General features: G+C 31.6%; 1 protein-coding gene across 1 annotated transcript; it reads left to right on the plus strand.

Annotated features, from left to right (window-relative positions):
* The first annotated feature begins 2,952 nt into the window (after positions 1–2,952).
* Positions 2,953–12,045, plus strand: LOC126742311 (uncharacterized). Its single transcript, XM_050448961.1, has 5 exons — positions 2,953–3,856; positions 10,825–11,089; positions 11,234–11,404; positions 11,461–11,633; positions 11,686–12,045. Exons 1-5 carry the CDS (start codon positions 3,120–3,122, stop codon positions 11,846–11,848), a joined length of 1,509 nt encoding a protein of 502 aa, XP_050304918.1. The 5' UTR covers positions 2,953–3,119; the 3' UTR covers positions 11,849–12,045.
* Positions 12,046–20,255: the final 8,210 nt, after the last annotated feature.

Raw genomic sequence — 20,255 nt, forward strand, 5'->3', positions numbered from 1 at the left:
AACGTCTTGAAGACTTAAAATAGTAAGATCTTGAAGATTAAAACAAACAATAAACATTTAATACTCTTATGTTTAAAGAACTACAAAATAATAGCTTAAATATATTGTATATAAATATACGTAGCTTAAGAAACAAAATGGACGATATAAAGGAAATTTTAAAGTAACAAACCTATATAAACATTCACATATTAGTTTTAACAGAAACATGGATCTTTCAAAATGAGACACAATTTTATAATATTGAAAACTATTCTTCCGTACACAATTGTAGGAATACCCGAGGAGGGGGCACAAGTATTTATTTAAAAAACAATATAGACTATATAGTAAAAGATACATTCTTTGTAAACTTGGAAGAGTGCAATTTTTTGTCAATAACCTTGACTAAACTTAAATGTACTATATGGAGTATATACAGACCACCGAGCAGCAATGCACACAAATTTATTAGTGAACTGGACAATATCATGGAAAGTGAAAAAAATCCTTGCTTAATTATAGGTGACATAAACATAAACTTATTAATAGATTCTCACATAGTAAATGAATATAAAAATGTAATATCAATCAACGCCTTTGAAATAAAAAATAAGCTAACTATTGACAATGCTACTCGAACAACACAAACAAGTAAAACAATACTAGATCATATCATAGCAAATAAGAACCTACAGTGCAAAATAAAACTAGATGATCATATGGTTTCTGATCATAAAATAATAAAAATAACTCTTAATAGAAGGGTGGAAAAATACAAGAAAGAAAGAATTATTAAATATAAATTAGATGAATAAAGGTGGATTCAAATGGTGCAAGAAAAACTACATGGAAACAATAATATTGTACAATCCTTCCAAGAATTGGCTGAGATTATTGTTAACTCTAAAAACCAATGTTCTAAGAAATATACACTAAAGATTAGATCTGCTAATGATTGGATTACTCCGGAGTTTATAAGAAAATTAAAAATACGGGATGAACTATATATTCGCTGGAAGAGGATTCCAAATGAGTTTGCAGAAAGAGAATTTAAGAGCATGAAAAATACAGTAAATAATATGCGAAAGAATTTGCAACAGAAGTATGCTGAGATGAGATTTAAGGTAGTGAGTGGAGATTCTAAGAAGACATAGAGAGTGATTAATGAACTTTATAAGAAAAAGAAAAACAACAATACTAAAATAAAGCAAATTGAGATAGATGGACAAAAAATTACAAACGAAAAACAAATTGTACAGGAGTTTAATCACCATTTTACATCTATAGGAAAAAAACTTGCCCTTAAAATGGAAAAAACTCAAACTACAACATTTATAGAGGAGGAAACAATAAATACCATTTTCTTAGAACCTACAGACAAAAATGAAATAATAAATACAATTTCTGAATTGAAACAAAACAGCTCTCCAGGCCTGGACAAAGTTACCACCAAAGACTTAGAAAAATTAACCCATGTAATAGGAGAGTCTCGGACCTATTAGAGTATGTGTCAAATGAAATTGATCAACAAAAATATGTTGTAGCTGTCTTTGTCGACCTGCAAAAAGCCTTCGACACTGTTGATATTGAATTGCTGCTAAGTAAAACTAGTAAAATGGGATTTCGAGGCATATGTGGGAGCTTACTAAGGACATATTCAGTAGGTAGGAGACACTACACAACAGTAAACGACCAAAACAGTGAGGCAGAGACTTTAAATGTGGGGGTAGCGCAGGGGTCAGTGCTTGGACCGTTGCTTTACCTATTGTATGTGCATAGCCTAAAATATGCTGGTCTTATGGCTAAGTATTTTATGTTTGCTGATGACACAGTTCTAGTGTTCCGTCAAACCTCAGCCAAAGACATTAAAACCCTTGAAAAGGAAATAAATGACTCTTTAGATATATACTATAAGTGGCTGTGTTATAATAGGCTTAGTATAAATGCTACCAAAACTGTCTACATGATTGTAAGTAATAAAAATAAAACAAAATGTGATATTAGTGTACATGTAAGCGGCAGTAAACTTAAAGAAGTGACAGACTACAAATATTTAGGTTTAAATATAAATAATAAACTTTCATGGAATAATCATATACAAAAAATTAGTGACAAAATATCTCCTATGCTTGGTGCTTTGAGAAGGTGCTCTCACATGTTAAATGTTAAAACAAAAAAATTACTCTACAACAGCTTTATTGAACCACATTTGAGGTACCTTATAGTATGTTGGGGAAATGTTCCAAATTATTTATGAAATAAAATACAACGAGTGCAAAATAAAGCAGTTAAATTAGTTTATTCTTTATATTATTACACACCAAGTGATATAATTTATAAAAATACTGGTATTTTAAACATTAATCAATTAAGAACCTATGAACAAATTAAATTTATAAAATGTATACAGTTAAATAATATTAAGACTAGTTTAAAGGGAAAATTATTACAAATTAAAGGCTGTCAAAAGTATCAGCTAAGAAATAAAAACATGTTGAGAAATGCATTGATGCGAACAAAAAAATGTCAGGACTCTCCATTACATAGTGCAATAAGTGTCTTCAATAAAATTCCAGAAACTATTGTGAATCTAAAAAGCTACAAAAATATGTGTAAAAGACTAAAACAATACCTTAAGGTAAACTAAATAAATATAAATAAATATGTAAGGCTGTAAGCCATAATCTCTATATTAATCAAGTAATATTGTACTAAATTTATTTAGAATTCTGTTCCTAATTTTGTTGTATTTTTTTCTTTTTTTTTGTTAAGTTTTAGGCCCTGGTGCCAGTTTGTAAACTGTTTTTGGGTCATAAATAAAGTTATTATTATTATTATCTTCGCAATTGCTTTTGACGGCGAAAATTGCTGATCAATAAACACACCTTTATAACATTTGACATTTCACCAACCTATTGGCATTTGGCAGTGTTGACATATTTCACATTTGGCATTTTAATTTTAGCGGCTTTTAAATATTTGAGATACAGATGACCGTTGAATGTTATATTTTTGTTCTTAGAAAAATATTTAAAAGCATAATTTAGTATTGTCATTTTTTATTAAGAATATTCTGATATCTATCATAAGATCATAAAATCAATTTATCTAGTCAGTTAGAAATATACAGAATAACGATGAACGAAAAAGCCAAAGAAGATCTCAATAAAGCAAAAAAGCACAAAAAAATGCCTCCTCCACCTCCAGTGAAACATACCTTGACTAGCTATAGGCGAATGCTGAAAGCCAATCCACTTCTGCAACTGGAACAAGCTGGTATCAATATTGATCAAGTCATGACTCAAAAATCTCTTGACTCACTCAGTCATCATGTCTTAAAGAACAATGCAGAAAATATGCCTGGTAATGGTAAGAGTAGTTTAGCACTGCAAAGGCCTCCACCACAGCCCCTATTAAAAAGAACACAATCCCTAAAATTTTCCAAACCACAAGGGAGACCTTTTATGCAGCCAAAAACTCAGCTTTTACAAACAAAACCTACAAAAGAAACAGGCTCAAATAAATTGCAACAAGGGACAAAACCAAAACCAATGATGCCCCCCAAAATTCAAGTTCCAAAACTAAATCAATCGAGATCAGAAGAGAACTTATATGTTCCCACACCTCATTTTCCAGAATTTTCACCAATAAGGGGCGACTCAGAAAATAAATGTAAAGGATTTGTATTTAAGACCCCAATGGCATATGATCGACGCAGTATTCATCAAGCCACACCATTTTCAGAAAAAAAGGCTAGAGTCAGTTTATTTCAGGCTTCTACTCCTGCCCCATTAGAATTAAGTAGATTGCAGGAAAGACTTGATAAATGGCTTGCGAAAAGGGGTAAGCCTCCAGCTCAACTAAGTTGCTTTAGGTGAGTTGTATATTAAATACTATTCGAAGATTAAACACAGGGGCCTACTAGGTTAAAATTGGTATAATTTCTTATTTCATTTATTATTCTTTACAAACACCTTGGAGGTGGTTACATATTTGAGTCTGTATCTAACCTAATCTAGTCTATTCTTGAAATATTTAATACCTATCTATTAACAACTATACACTATTAACTTTCCAATATATACTTGATGTGCCAAACAAGTAAATTATTTCTTATGCAAAATAAATCTAATCTTTGAATTATTTGGTTACATTTATTTATATTTGACCTAAAAATTGTGAAGAGCTATTCTGCCGTCCTTAGTTAAAACATCCTAACTCGCAAATCGATAAAGCTGAGAAAATTGAGATTTTATGAAAACTAATATGCAGTCCTCATGTTTTAAAGCAATTCCCTGGTTCTTTTCATATGCTTAGAAATTTGCTTTTTACATTTGTGGGTAAAGTTTAAGGGACTAGATTCAATATTTGGTGAAATTTTTGAAAAAAAAGTTAGATAGGACTTTTTAACTTAGTAAAGTAATTATAAAAAAAAAAATATATATATATGTATATATATATATGTATATATATATATATATATATATATATATATTTGGACTGATTTTTATTAAAGACACAGGAGTTACATTTCAAATTAACATTATAACTAAATTACTAACTAATAAAACATTAGAACATTAAAAACAGTATGAAAATAAATTATGAATGGAAAAAGTGCTTTACTCTTACTGGAAATCTACATTTTCTTTATTGTCAGTATCATTATTTTGGGAAACGGCTAATTCCTCCAGAATATCATTCAGTTAGCCGGAATAATAGGATGTAGCTTAGAAATCAAATTTTGTTTCTTTTTAATTTTACACCTCGACATTGTGTTCAACAAGAAGGTTTTGGTTCTTTCGAAAAGGCATTTTTGTAGGACAACACATTTTATCCCCTTTTAAAGTGCCAATGTACCATATTCTGCAAGTAAGCTTTGAGAACATTTTTTTGAAGCTTAAACTTGGATGAACAATCTTTCCAAACTTTTCAAAAAAGTTGTTTTGTATGTTCATCTCTTTTATGTGGACCTTAGATGAGTTTGCCATTTCTACAGACGATTTAAAATCATTAAAATCGATCATCTTACCATACCTTTTCAATAATTGTTCTACTTGGTGATACCCCTACCGTGTTTTACGAGTCCGCGGACATAAAAGTGTGTGCCAGATGAAAATATTTTATTTCCAAATTCGGCAGTTCAGTTTTGATAGAGTTTACAACATAAACAAAAAGAAAATAAAGTCCAATTTTTGTTTTGAGCTGCACAGTCGTCAAGCCAGATCGTAACATAAGTCTCTGTTATATTAAAAAAAAATTAAAAGAAAGGTGAAATTAAATCTTCCTTATTTCGACCCGCAACCCCTTTGCTTAGCACTTTCGAATATGCTAGTAGGGGCATATTCGAAAGCATTTCATAGAGTTTGAAACCTAGACTATAAATCCAGGCATATTTTCATTTAGGCCCTTTTTTACGACTCTTAGAATTTTTCTCCTGACTTTTGTTGGCTTCAACCTTTGATTTTTTGTTGGCCTAAACAACCCTTCCTGTATACCGATTTTTTCCAAAAACCATACAGTTCTCAAGCCTCCATTGAACTTTTAGTCCTGGAAATTTCAAGTGGTTTGAAGGTTTCGAATTTGAGTTATTGCATTCCAAAGAATTTGACATTATGCCTCCTGTTTTGAACAACTTTTAGATTCTTGTCTTCCAGAGACACCTGAAATCCCTAAATATAAAAAAAGACTTGGAATGAAAGGAAATGGAAAGCTACTTAGGACATTTAAACTTAGAAAAAGATAGATAGGACATTTTAATTTGGGATTATCGTTTTTTCTGCACATCGAATAATATATTTAGGTGAATTTAAGGCGTAAAAAATGTAGTTAGGACTTTCTAATTTAGCCAAGGAGGCAGATACCATTTGATAGGTCAATAAAATGTAATAAGCCAAAAAAAGAAAATTTTGTAGTTAGGACGTTTTAACCAAGGAGGGCAGTATTATTCTGATGCAGTATATAAAAAAATAAAGTGTATCCTACTGTTTGATTGATGTTGGTCAAGAGTTATATACCTAAGTTTTAGTTGATCCTTATATGAAGTGTATTCCCACAAATTCATCATTGAATGAAGAGCCTATAATAGAGAATGCTCTGAATTTTTAGGAGTTTTTATTGAGTCAAAATTGAAATTTCAGACCTACATTGTTGTTTTAAAAAGTTGTTTTACTTAATTCAAATTCAAAAAGTAGCTTTATTGCCCCACAGTTATTGACAAAGCGTTATTAAATCTAAGTCAGTAAAAGTTTGGACTAATAGATATCAGAAAGCAAATAGAGTTACAATAACTTTTTTTCAAATAACACATACATGAAAATCAAGACAAAACATTATTAAAAAACTTGTCTAATGTATAATATACCTTAGTAAATTAAAAACTTTTTAAATGGTTGATAAATCTAATATAACAGTTAAGTTTTCTTATATGAAGGGGAAGGCTAGAAGTGTGTACTTTCCCCTAGTAGAGTCCCATTTCAAATATGGCATTTAATTTTGGGACTTCTCTGGGTGAAGTCTTGTTCACTTGTCACTTTTTGTCTGGCAGAACTGTGCTTTGAGTTATTTGTGTTCAATAGGCTTTAGAGACAGTAGTAGGCAGCTATTTGTTCAGGAGGGAATATTCACATTAGCTTGTGTTTCTATACTGATAATGGTACAAATGAGTTATAAAAAATACAGGAGCCCAACATATAACTTCAAACAAGATATAATACTACCAATCTATGTCTATGGGCTCCAAAGAGTACCATATAACAAAATACTCAATTATATCTGAGGGCATGAAAATGTATAATCACTTGTCCCTGGAATGCAAAGTCATGAATAGTAGCAAGCAGGTTAGCTGCTCTGTGAGTTTATTAATTAAAAAAGCAGATTAGTGCCTAAAAGAGTTTTATAGAGATGTTTTGTGAGTATTATTTTTTTTTATTTCAAATTTTTCTGGATCTTTCAAGTTACCATTTTATAATTTTTTTCTGTATTATTATATTCTTTTGTTTTTTTTTATAACTCATGTGATATATATGTGATATAACTCATGTATAATGTTGAAAAACATTAAAGCATATTTTGATTTGATTTGAAATTAGAATTGGTAAAGCAGGATACATACAGGATCATGTTTTTTGTAATAAGCAAATCTAACATGTGACTTGTTTCAGACCTCACAATACCTATTCTATTTTAGATCTAACAAATGCATAAAATAATAACAAACATGTTTTATAGTTGGAAAACTCTCTGGAAAATCTTAAGATGGTTTAGGTTACATTAGGCTTTCGATAGCATACTTCACATAGATTTTTAATATGCAGCGGAAATTTTAAAATGCTTGTAAATGTAATGCCCAACTCAGTGTATTATACTGATATTTAATGACCTGTTTTGATTTAAAATAGCTTATGTGTTTATACTTATTTAGATTCATTTATAAATTATTTATTCTGCAAATATCTGTAAATAAATTTAAATCATTTTATACATTATTAGTAAATATAATGAACAATAATGGGCCCAGTACAGACTCTTGAGTTATGCCACACCATTATCAATTTCATCATACTGTTCATATGTTATCTGATTCTGAGAGCCTGGTTAAAACATTAAAATGAGTGTATCAGTTGTATGCTGTGTTTGCTTTATAAATAAAACACACTACATGTATTCACCATATCATAAATTGAAAATTGCTGCCTAGCGCTTTCGGCCGTAAGAGACCATAGACAAATATGTTGAATACCATTTTTAATAGTGTCATAGCTTTGACAATGTGAAGAGTTTTCCACTGAAACATGGAGTTCCACAAGGTTCCGTTCTGGGGCCTATTCTTTTCTTGGTTTACGATCTGCCTATTTGCCATACTGCCCTGTATTTTATCTCTATGTGGATGACATAGCTGCCTTAATTGCTGATGCTGGTGAAGCGAGTATTTCTCGCATCTCTCAAGAGCCATGTGCAAACTTGAAAGACTGGGCTGTTTCAAACAGATTATGTTTGAACGAAACTAAAACCCAGCAGATAATTTTTTTATCTTTGAGATCTTGGTTTTTCCCCGCTTTTCCCGAATGTAACAGTAAATTTCCTTGGTGTCACTCTTGATGGTGGTTTAACCTGGCTGAGTCACATTGAAGAGTTGTCGTCTAAATTGTCAAGATGCATATGCCTTATCCGTAATTTGTCGGGCTCTGTCAATTCAATACAATTTATTCATGTCAATACATTACAAATGTTCACATATATCAGAAGAAAAATACAAAAATGAAAGTTCAAAAATAAATTAAAAACTCGATAAGATCAAATCTGGGGTTTTGCACTATGGAGTGAAATTTTTAGGAGTATTGTGTAGTTTTACGTAGTGCTTAACGCTTGATTCTTGATGTATTTTTCCTTTAATTGTGGATTATCCTATCTTATTATATAATTACTAGATAGGTTTTATTATTGTAATTTTAATTGTAATACTTTTTTTTTGTATTTTGACTTGTGTAAGAGTTTGTACTTTTTGGCATGAATAAGTAAATAAATAAATGTCTTAAGCCCTGATGATGGACGGACGAAAGCGTTAGGCAGCAATTTTCAATTTATTATGAACTGAATACAAGTAGTGTGTTTTATTTATTCAAACCTTAAAGCTTCTCTTTGCCAATGACTTTAAATTTTATAGAATAATATCAAGTATACAAGACTGCAATAACCTACAAAGAGATATAAACAGCATTTGCAGCTGGTTTAAAACTAATAAGATGCCCATAAATGTAGAAAATGCAACATCACAACATTTTCTAGGGAAAACAATATTATTGAGTTCAAGGACTTGGGAGTAGTGTATCAGAGTGATTATGAGATTCAACTCACACTATATTTCTATAGCGCGAGAAATCATACAAATCTCTGGGGTTGCTTATTAGGAATAGTAAAAGCTTTAAAATTGACCTAGTTATTAGACTCTATAATACTATAGTGCGACCACATTTGGAATATGCTTCCTTAATCTGGAGGCCTTCAGCCAGATCCACATAGATCACATTTAGAAAGTTCAAAAGCAAAAGCTGTTTCTGAGATACTTTTACTTTAAGCAAAATAAGACACTCATTTATGGTCTCGTATAGAAGCATGTTGGAGAGTTTCAATATTAAAAATTGGCAAATGCAAGAAATCAACGACCGTGTTATTTATTTATGAAACCTTAATACTATAAAATCAAAGAATCTTAATTTTTAATTTATTCAGTATGGATCCAGGTAACATATCTCTAATAAATAGAGTAATAATAGAGTAACTTGATTAAGAATTTGAAGCAATTGGTATATTAGCTTAGGTTAGGTTTAGTTTTAGTGTTTTTAAAAATATTTTTATCTTAGGCATCTTGCTAAATTTCATCACATATATTGGTTTATATTCCATTAGTTCTAATTACCCTAGTTAATGTTTGTAATGAGTCCAATAAGTAAAATCTTCTGTTACAAAGGTGTGATCAGAATTTAAAAAATATTTATAATTTAGAGTTAAGATTCCTTTGGACATAACCCATTACCTCTCCTCTGTGTAAAACGCCTGTTTCCTCATAGTTCTTGTCAGTTCGGAATACTATGTAGCTATCATCAGCTAGTTCCCCACTGTAGGAGGTTTCAAAAGGCCAAGTTTCTGATACATATAATATTGTCCTAAGACCTCACGTTTTGGTATTTAATTTGAATATTTTCTAGTTTGAAGCCTTGGTTTTGGTTGACAATTGTACCAAGAGTAGAAGTTATCAAATGCTCTACGGCTTCTACTACCCAATCGAAAATTTTTAGTTACAATATTTTCTATCCAATTATTTGGATCCATCAATAATTTTGGCGACTGTTTGAGGTTTTTTGAACTTATATAAAGTCTATAAGTTCTTCAAATTCTGGTTTAGATGATTAAGAACATGTTTTTCGGTCATATTAGCTAATAAGTCACTTAAGTAAATACATGATTTGAAGCCTCAACTTTGTTAGTTGTTAAGGAAAGTATTTTAAGTTTTATATTATCAGCGCAGCCATAACAAAGAGCTTTTTATGTTTTTACTAAATCTCTCATATTTTCTATGTGGGTATCAACTTTTCTTAGAATTTGGTCATTAATTTCTTTGTTATTTATACTTATACTATCAATATTGAGGTACTTTGATCTCATTTCTTCGTGTACCTTTACCAGATTTAAGTCCTTTTAAGTTTTCTGGCCTAATTGTTATACAATCTATTTATATTTGGTGATTTTAACAACTCATTAAAAAGGTTAAGGTGAATCTCTTCATTATAAAATATAGTGTTATGAATATTAAAGTTCTGGTTAGATGTAATGAGTTCTTGTATTTTAGGTTTAAGTTCTAATTAATTGGTGTAAAAAAAATGTTTTTGTGTCAATATATGAAGCATTATTTATTACCACGATTTTTTCATACATACATTCTCATGACTGTATTAAAAACTATGTAAGTCACGATCATAATACAAGAACTAGAGCTAAAGGTAATTTTTTTGATAATTTAGTATTCACTAAAATTTTATGTAATGAAAAATAAACTCTGTTATTTTAATTTGCATAAATTAAGTTTTTCCATAAGTATATTGATGACAGAATGTGTCTTAATTAACCATGGCCAAATTGAATGTAAATTGATTTTCTCAAAAGTTATATTTAGGATAACACCATATTCAACAACAGGTGTTCTATAGGTACAATTATGGTTAGTAACATTTATCTTACAGACAATTAAACTAGACATCATAGGGTGTTAATGTTAAAATTATTAGTAGGTAGTAAAAAATGCAATGTAATACGATTTAGTTTAAAATGTAAATTTTGTTGTAGAGTTTTCAGTTCAACTGATGTAAACCCCAATAACACTGTAGCACAATCCAATTGTTTAGAAGATGATGAAAATAAGGAAAACATTGAGAAAATACCGAGTACATCTAACAGCTATGAGGATTTAGGCATCATTGGTCAGACAGATGATGCTAAATCAAATGCTAAAAAAGGCGAAGAAATGAAAAATAAAAATCGAATTTCTGAAGAGGAAATAACTAAATATGCAAAAGAGGCTATGGTTGAGCTTCAAAAATTAATTGAGGAGGTAAGTCTGCGTTCAATGTATCCCTTTTACAAATAGTTTCTAGCAATATTTTGTAATAGGTTGTTTCTTAGTATCTTTTATTATAGTACGTAATAAAGGATTAATACTTTTTAAATATTTTAGAATAATTACTTTTTTTTATAGAATTACCCCCGAAACCAGTGTTTGGGTTGGCTTGAACTAATACGCGATAAATATGATAAGATCGAGGATGAACCAGAATATTGGGAGTGTCGCGCCGCCATCGAAAGGTCTGCCGGTAACGTTCACCAGGCCGTTGAGTATTACAAAACTGCCATAATACAAGGAGCTGAGGTATTTATAATAGGAAACTGCAAAGTTTATTACATTAACTTCTTATATTTAAACAGGTAACAACAGTGGATAAATCTCTGGACCAATTACTAGAGAAGTTCAGTCTGATGAATATTAGTACAGACAATAACAAACCGGATCGACAACGCGAGCGTATAGTTCGCGAAGCGCGTGAAACCTTTAAATCTACCATAATCCAGTTCGCAATAATGCAGCGTAATACAATAAAGTATGTATTATAATATCTTATGCCTCTAATTTAAAACCGTAATTGTTTACAGAGGCAAGCCAGAAACTAAGAAATTCGTAGTTACTCCGGTTAGACGTAGCACCAGATTGTCTCGCTCTGGATACGTGAATACAACAGGTATAAAACTATGTTCATCACTTAAAGATTTATCTTCGGAAGATATTGAGTTTAAAAAAAATAAGGCTCTGTGTTAGTTTTAAGGATTTGTATTTATGCATGTATTTTTATTATTTAAACTAAAAAATGTGTTATAGGATTAAGTAAGCTTCCGGTTACTAATTGTTATACAAATTTTACTTTTTTATATTGATCCAATAAATTTTTTATGAATTTTTAAAGAAACATTACATTTTTAATAAAAGTAATTAATAAATAATTTTTAGTAAATTTACTCCTGTTTAAAAGATCATAGAATACCCTAAATGGATGATAAATTCCGACTGAATGTACGTCAGCATAATATTTACTATAGCTAGATTTTTATTTATTTATTTATACTCTTACAAACACATTTGAAATGTAATTATATGTGGGAGCGCTTACTGGCTTGCAAAAAGAAAAAGGAAAACCAATAATAATGATGAAACTAAAGCTACACTAAAACTAATAACATTTAATAAAATACACCTACTTACAATTAAAAATCAAAAACAAAAAGAACAGATTAACAAGTAAATGATTAATCAGATAAGGATACAAAATCAGTCTTAATTTGGCGAATAATAATATTAAAGAGATCTATATCATATTTTTGTATATAATTAACGATAAATTATCAATTTTGTAATCAAAATTTATAAATTGCATTTTTCTTGTGAAGGTTAGAATTTGACATTTATCTATCTTTAATAACATTTTATTTTCTCTGAACCACTGGGCCACCAAGTTTTTTTGACAATTTTTTACCAACTTTAACTTGCTGAGGCCTTCCGGTAATATAAGATACCATAAACCTACATGCTTTCAGCGAGAAACCAAATTTACCCAACTTATTCACCACCAGCCCATGGTCAACCTGATCAAAAGCCTTTGCACAATCTGTCAAGACAACATCTAGCTGCTCTTGGCTATCTACTGCATTGGCAGCTGCCTCAGTCAAAGTGCTGAGGTTGGTGACAGTTGAGGCATCTGGTAGAAATCCATGTTGTTGCTGAGAGAATTTATTCATGAAAGAGCTCAAAATATCTTGCTATAAAATGTTTTCAAAAATTTTTGCGAGAGAATTAAGAACGCTAATTGGTCTGTAGTTGTCAACCAAAGAATTATCTCCTGATTTGAGGATTGGAGTAACCAAAGCATATTTAAGCACTTCTGGAAATGTGTTTTTTAGGCACAAATTAAAAATGGTTTTTAATGGAGTGCACAAGAAATCAGAACAACCCTTATGAGGGGATACTATCATTGCCAGTGGCCTTTTTTTATCTCTTAATGGCTGCTTAAATTTGCATTTCAGAGATCTTGGAGAATGAAATGTTGCCACTAGATTTATCAAAGTTAGGTTTTTCAGACTGTTGAAATACTGAGCTAAAATATAATGCAAATGTGTCAGCTATTTCCTGAGCACCGCTAACAGTACACTCCCCATAGCATACCTCAGCCGGAACACCAGGTCTTGAAAGCCCAGACCTGACGAAATCCCAAAAGCTATTTGGGTTAGTTTTGACATTTCTCTCGATATTCTCATGATAAGTTCGAAGTGCAGTTTGATATTTTACTGTACTTCTAATTTTGCTATATTCATTCCTAATTTGAAAATTGGCAGTGCCTTTTTTAATTTGTTTATGCAGATGTGTCTTTAACTTAATATTTTTCTTTAGTTCTTGAGAGAAGTATTTTGGAAAACTTTTGAGTTTTCAAGTGCCTATTTTAACTTTCTTTCTGGGTATTGCCAGGTCTAAGCATTCATAAACCTTTTGATAGAACACATGAGTGCACATGTCAACATTGTCAGCCTTTTCAAGTTCTGCCCAATTAACTTCCCTCAATAATGTATACAACCTATAAAAGTCCAATTGCAATCCAAAGCCCATTGAATAGTCATAAATATATTCATAGTTAATGTAATGATTATTTTTTATGTGATTCAAAGATATCGGTAAAACCAAACTTAAAGCAGGATGGTACTGATCTTCATCAAGAATTGGATTACCACAGTGTTCTAAATTAGTTATTTGCATATTAGATAGTACAAGATCCAGTTTTCTTTTCATTTTGTTAAAGACATTATTATACTGGTCTAAATTATAAAAAGTTATTTATCAACTTACTTTTCTCACAGCCTGTTGTTTATTTTATGTCGGAACAGAGATGAAAAATGTGTCTTTTAAAGTTATGTTGGGTAGTATTAAAAAAACATTTTCCCTAAATCACAAATATTAGATCTACATTTGTGATTTTTTAACACATAACTTGGTGGTAACTTATTCATTTATTTATCAACTGTAAATTATTTTACAAAATATAATTAATCCACACCAGCTTATCAACTAGGTAGGTACTTACTCAGAACTAACACTGGTTCATATAAGTTTAACGCAAATAAGAATTTAATTTATTTTATTGAATTTGAAACTTGCAAAAAATGACACGGAAATACATCCACACAGAATTGTTTCCCACGTTGTATCCACATTAAGAACACCGCGGAATAGAACTCGCTGAACTTGCATCAAACAGGAAATTAAAGCCAGGAACAAATTGAGTTTTCGTGGCCATTCACTGTAGATAAAGTTTTACAAAAGCACCAGGACCTGATGGAACCAACCCAGAACTTCAATATACAAATCCATGACTAGCCCAGTTTTCAGGAAGATCATGGAAAAAGGAACTACTCTGAGCGCAACGAAAAAGTCTAGAGTCGTCGCTATTCTCAAACCAGGACAGTCGAATGAAGCTTCAAAAAGTTATCGCCATATAGCGCGCTGCTAAGCACAATCTATAAGCTTCTTGAGACATTTCTCTATCATAGAATCCGGAGCAAAATGCTGGAAACGGTCCTCATCGAGCAGGCTGGTTTTAGATCAAAGAGAAGGTGCACAGAACAGATCATGTCATTAACAACCGAAGCAGGCTTCCAATACAATGTGAAGACATCAGCCGTGGATCTCTTTGCAGCTTACGACGGTTGGAGAATGGTTGGAGACACGAACTACCCTGCAAACTTTATCAAATCATATCAATTAATAGTATACTTACTGTCAGGGTATTTCAAATTATACTGGGTAGCAAAATAAATTCAGCAAAGATGCTTGAAGACGGACTGCCTCCCGGGTCTGTTCTGGCCCTGATACATATCTGACTTGACTGAAACTAGACCCGGAAGTTCAGCTACGCAGATGACTTAGTGCTAGTTTCTTCAAAGAAACGGATGCTGACATGCTTGCACACTTTGTGAGCTTGGGAAGATACTTCCTTAAATGGAAACTAAAGTCAAGGCAACAGAGCACCGAATAGACAGCTCCAGGTCTACTTTGAGGGCTATTGTGTCATAATACACACTCTAAGTATCTTGGAGTCACTCCAGAGAGAATACTGATTCGACCTATAAGATGCACCTGAAGAATACGGCTGGAAACTCGGATTAACATCCTCCCTAAGTTCACCACGTGGGTTGGTTTTTCAACCGTAGACTACACAGGTTCAATAAGTTTTAAATACAATAATTTACTTGAGGTATAATAGATTTTTTATATACCTAGGAGCTGAGGTTTAATTTATTAATCTCTGCGCTCGTTTCTTCTTTTCAATATCCTACCTAACTTTATTATGAATATTAAAATTAAAAAACGATAAAAACAAGACCTATTTTTTAAAAAATACCTAATTTGAACGAACGTTTCGGTAGTTATATCTACTACCGTTATCAAGATAATTAAAGTAAAATTAAATTAAAAATAAAATATACTTATCTTGTAAATCTTCAGCTATGTAATATCATCAAAATTTCTTCCTAATTCGAAAATACTTTTTTTATATGATTTGACGGTATATAATACAAGGCAACCCTCAACTTACCATACTCAGGATGCAGTTAAATAATGCAGAAACGGAGCACGATTCAGAAGACCAATCATAAGAACTTCTCACCTAACAGTTCAATCCCATAGACTACTGGGAGCGAAAATGGACAGATCCCCCTCAATGCAGGAACCTTGTCTGCATTAGAGCGAAACCACTCGCCTTCGAAGAGCCCCGTAAAATATGGATATTACTCAATCGCCCTCTATATCTAAAGATTATTACGAACAATTTTTAGAACCTCTAGTTCTACATAAAACTATACAAAACAGAAAAGTTCTAATCATAGGAGACTTTAATGCTCGTTCTTTCGCGAATGATCGGGATATGCGGGACTCCAGGAGTGCTGCCCTAGTTAATTTTATTGATATATTAAACTTAACCCAATACAATACAATACTTAATTCAAATGGTAGGTTATTAGACCTTATTATATCCATTGTACAATGTTATGTGGCTGAAGGCGATTTTTGATTATTAAAAGTGGATAAACATCATCCCCTGTTGCTCTTTAATTTAAACTGTAATTTTTCACATTATAATCAAGTTGAACTCCATAAAAATGAACCAAAGACATTTAATTTTCAAAAGGCTAATTTTCCAATTCTATATAACGCAATACTTAATGCTGACTTTTCACCAATGTACGATGACTATCAGTTAATCAAGCTTGCGATATCCTTTACGATATTTTAAACAGTATTTTTTTGAGCACAGTTTCATTTAGAAAACTGACAGGAAAAAAAGGTATCCTGAATGGTATACATCGGATATATTACTGCATTAATTATAAAAAGGAAGCAGCTTTTAAAAGATATAAAAAATAGGGTTCAAATTATGAGTACAATAATTTTAAAGTCCAGTTAGAACAATACTTTCAAAAAATCGAAAATGATATCCAAAATGACAGCTCACAGTTTTGGTCATTTATACGGATGAAAAAGGGATGGAGGATTTTCATCGTTTAAAGCTATTGTGGCATTTTTAACATTTTTTCAAAGTGTTTATGCAAAACCTAGTAACTCCGTCGATGTTGATCCTGATTCTCTGGAACCTATTTAGCTCTAAATTGAATGTGTTGGTGGAGTTTGATATATTTTTAGCTGCAAAAAAAATTGAAAAACAAATAAACTGCAGGTATTGACTCCATTCCAAGCTTTGTTGTAAAGGATTGCATACATGTTTTTTCGAAGCCACTTCTGTTTCAATTTCTTCAACAAATCTATTGAAATGGTATTTTTCCAACCGCCAGTCATACCGGTTTTTAAAAAAGGCAATCCAACAGAACTGCGTAATTACAGCCCTATTTCGTTTGTGCAAATTTTCTAAGCTTTTTGAACCGTGTATCAACCATCAAATCTACTTATAAATTAAAAGCTTTATATCATCAGATCAGCATAGATGTATGCAGAGAAAGTCTTGGTATATAAACTTGACTTCTTTTTCACAGAGTATCTGGATCAGTTTGGCCAGATTGATTGTATATGGACTTTCAGAAGGCATTTGATCAATTAGTTAATCATACTGTTCTTTTTAAAATTAATGCCTTGGGATTTTCGGACAAGTTGGTTACCCTTGTACAATTTTATTTAACTAGGCGTCATCACTTCGTCGAAATTGAGGGTTTTCGTTCTCACAGTTACGAGATTTCTTCAGGTGTCCCGCAGGGATCTAATTCAGGTCCCCTTTTTTTTTGTATTTATCGATGACCTTACTAAACTTATTAAATGCCCGAGACTCAAGTTTGCGGATGACCTTAAACTTTTTATAAATATTATTACTATCCACGATTGTATTCATTTGCAAGATAAATAAAAAAATTAAACAGTCAAACAAGTTTTACTTAAATAAGTCTAAATGCTGCACTTTAACATCGAAAACAGAATCCAATAATATTTGATTACGTAATTGATAATAATATTTTAACAAGATGATTACGTAATTAGAGATTACTTTTGATCGAAGCTTAACCCATCAAAACAATGTCGCAATAGCAACAATTTTCATAACCCTAACACATTTGTACTTCAGTTTTGTTAGATTCAAATTGGAGTATGGTTGTCTCATTTGGCATCCAATTTACCGGGTCGATATTATAAAGCTTGAGTCTGCAACGCAAATTTTTAAATCATTTAGGTTTCAAGGAGGATGGTGTCTATCTAAACCAGAAGCCATATATTAGGAATTACCTTTTTGTTCAAATTCTTAAATAATAAAATTAATTGTACCGAGTTACTAAATCAAATTAGATACGTAATTCTCAGGTTAAACGCAAGATGTTCCTTAACTTTTTTTTATTAACGTCCTAGAACTAATATGCTAACTAGAGCGCCAATAAATTATACCTGTTATTTGTTTAATACTTATAATACACATTGTGATATTTTCTATGATTCTTTGAAAGCAATCATTATAGTCCATTTCCGTATATAGTCCGTAGGAGCACACGAAAGGGTCGATAGCCATAAAACGGTCGTAAACCATTGGCGTCCCACTTCTCAAGTACATTAAGACTTGAATGTTTTCATTTGTTGGCTTTACATAATAGTGCAAGAAATAGGCCAATTTTAGCCATAAATTCTTTGAATTACTTAAGTACCTAATGAACAAGTTCTTTTTAACCCTTATAAGTAGATATTGTCTAGGTAGGTAAATATGGAGGTATAAGTATTATAGGTACCTAAATTGTGCAATCTTAAATGCAAACAGGTAGTTATATTTGATGGTATATAATGTAGATATATGCTAAAAACTTAATTTATTTTTCAGTATTGTTTCGCATTTGTTGTAAGAATTTCAAAGTTTAGCCCCGTAGTGTGTAAAGGTGTTTTAGATTTTAAAGCAAGGACTATAGTACTAAACGTACATGATGCACTTGTGCATCAAATGCCTCTAAGTACTGTTAGAAATCTAGTCGCTACATGTGCCAATATGACAGGCATAAGTAAAGCAACAATTTACAGACTTCTTAGTGACAGAAACAGTGAAAACTTGCCTAAGAAGATTGTAAAGAAAACTGCCGGTAGGAAGCCGATAGCAGTTGATGAGACAGCAAAGCATATCATCAGAAGGACAGTACATTCATTTTATTTTAAGAATGAAATCCCAACTATCGGCAAAATTTTGACACTTATAAAAGAAGACGAAAATGTACCAGAAATGGGAAGAAAAAAATTATGGAAAATTGTACACAAATTACATTTTTCTTGGCAAAAGCAAAATAGAAAATCTATTTTAATAGATAAAGAAGAAATAGTCTGTTGGAGCAGAAAGTATTTAAGGCAAATTAAGGAGTATTGAAAGGAAGGAAGAAACATTTATTATTTGGATAAAACCTGGCTTAACGAAGGACACACCGTGAGCAAGCGATGGCAGGATAAAAATGTTGGAAGCTCCCGTCAGGCTTTTTTAGAAGGTTTATCGACTGGCTTGAAGTCTCCTTCTGGTAAGGGCCACAGATTAATATAATATTAGTTATTAATTAACATATTGGGAGCTATAAAGGATTTTTAAATGGCGGTCTGTTTGAATTCGAATCAAAGTCAACTAAGCATTACCACGAAGAAATGAACGCTGATGTTTTTGAAGATTATTTTTCCGAAATGATCAAGTCAATTCCCGAAAATTCAATTATTGTTATGGACAATGCCAGCTACCATTCAAGATTAATAGAAAAATTACCATTGTTATGTTGCCTTTGGAGAAAACTACCCGTTAAAACCTACTAACAACGGTTCGTTAAATAAAAGGCCAAAAAAACTGAATTTAACCCTTTATTCTAAAAATGGTAGCAGATTATTCTCACGAAAGATTACACTAGGTACGGTTACAAAGAAATAAACTATACTTATTACTCAGAATCTTATTACATAAAAACAAAACGAACGCCCGCGGCAAACCGATCATAAAAGTAATAAAAATACCGTTCTCCAACTTAAAACTCGACTTGAACTGCTTTTTAAAACGATTCTAATACACTATTATGCCTAATAAGAGCCCCCCCCATCGCATGCCCACGCCTTGTTTTGACCATTCCGCGGAAAAATACAAATACTGAGAAACCTTATGAGAAGCATCGCGCGAGGACCCAAATTACAATAACACAAACAAAAGATATTGCGGCTTTGACAACCATCATCCTGCTGGCGAAAAGAAGAAATAAAAAACTGGCTTACCGAAAAAGAAATACCTTTTGGAGATGACGCGGTAAAAGCAGAGCTTCTGACAATAGTTACAGAAAATAAATTAAAATATAAAAGACACGTTGTTGACGAAATGGCAAAACAACACAATATAACTGTACTTCATTTGCCATCTTACCATTATGAATTAAATCCTATAGAGTTAATTTGGGCTCAAGTAAAAGGATTTGTGGCTAGAAATAATAAAACTTTTAAATTGAAAGATGTGAGAGAACTTCTGAAAGCAGCAGTGGCTAACGTTACCCAAGAAAACTGAAGCAATGCTGTGAATCATGCTATAAAAGAAGAAAAGATGTGGACCCTCGATAATCTTCTAGAAGAAACTGTCGAACCCTTTGTTATTACAGTGAGAATGTCTGATTCGGATGAAAGCGATAACAGT

Source organism: Anthonomus grandis, chromosome 1, assembly GCF_022605725.1.
Source record: "Anthonomus grandis grandis chromosome 1, icAntGran1.3, whole genome shotgun sequence".
Taxonomy (NCBI): domain Eukaryota; kingdom Metazoa; phylum Arthropoda; class Insecta; order Coleoptera; family Curculionidae; genus Anthonomus; species Anthonomus grandis.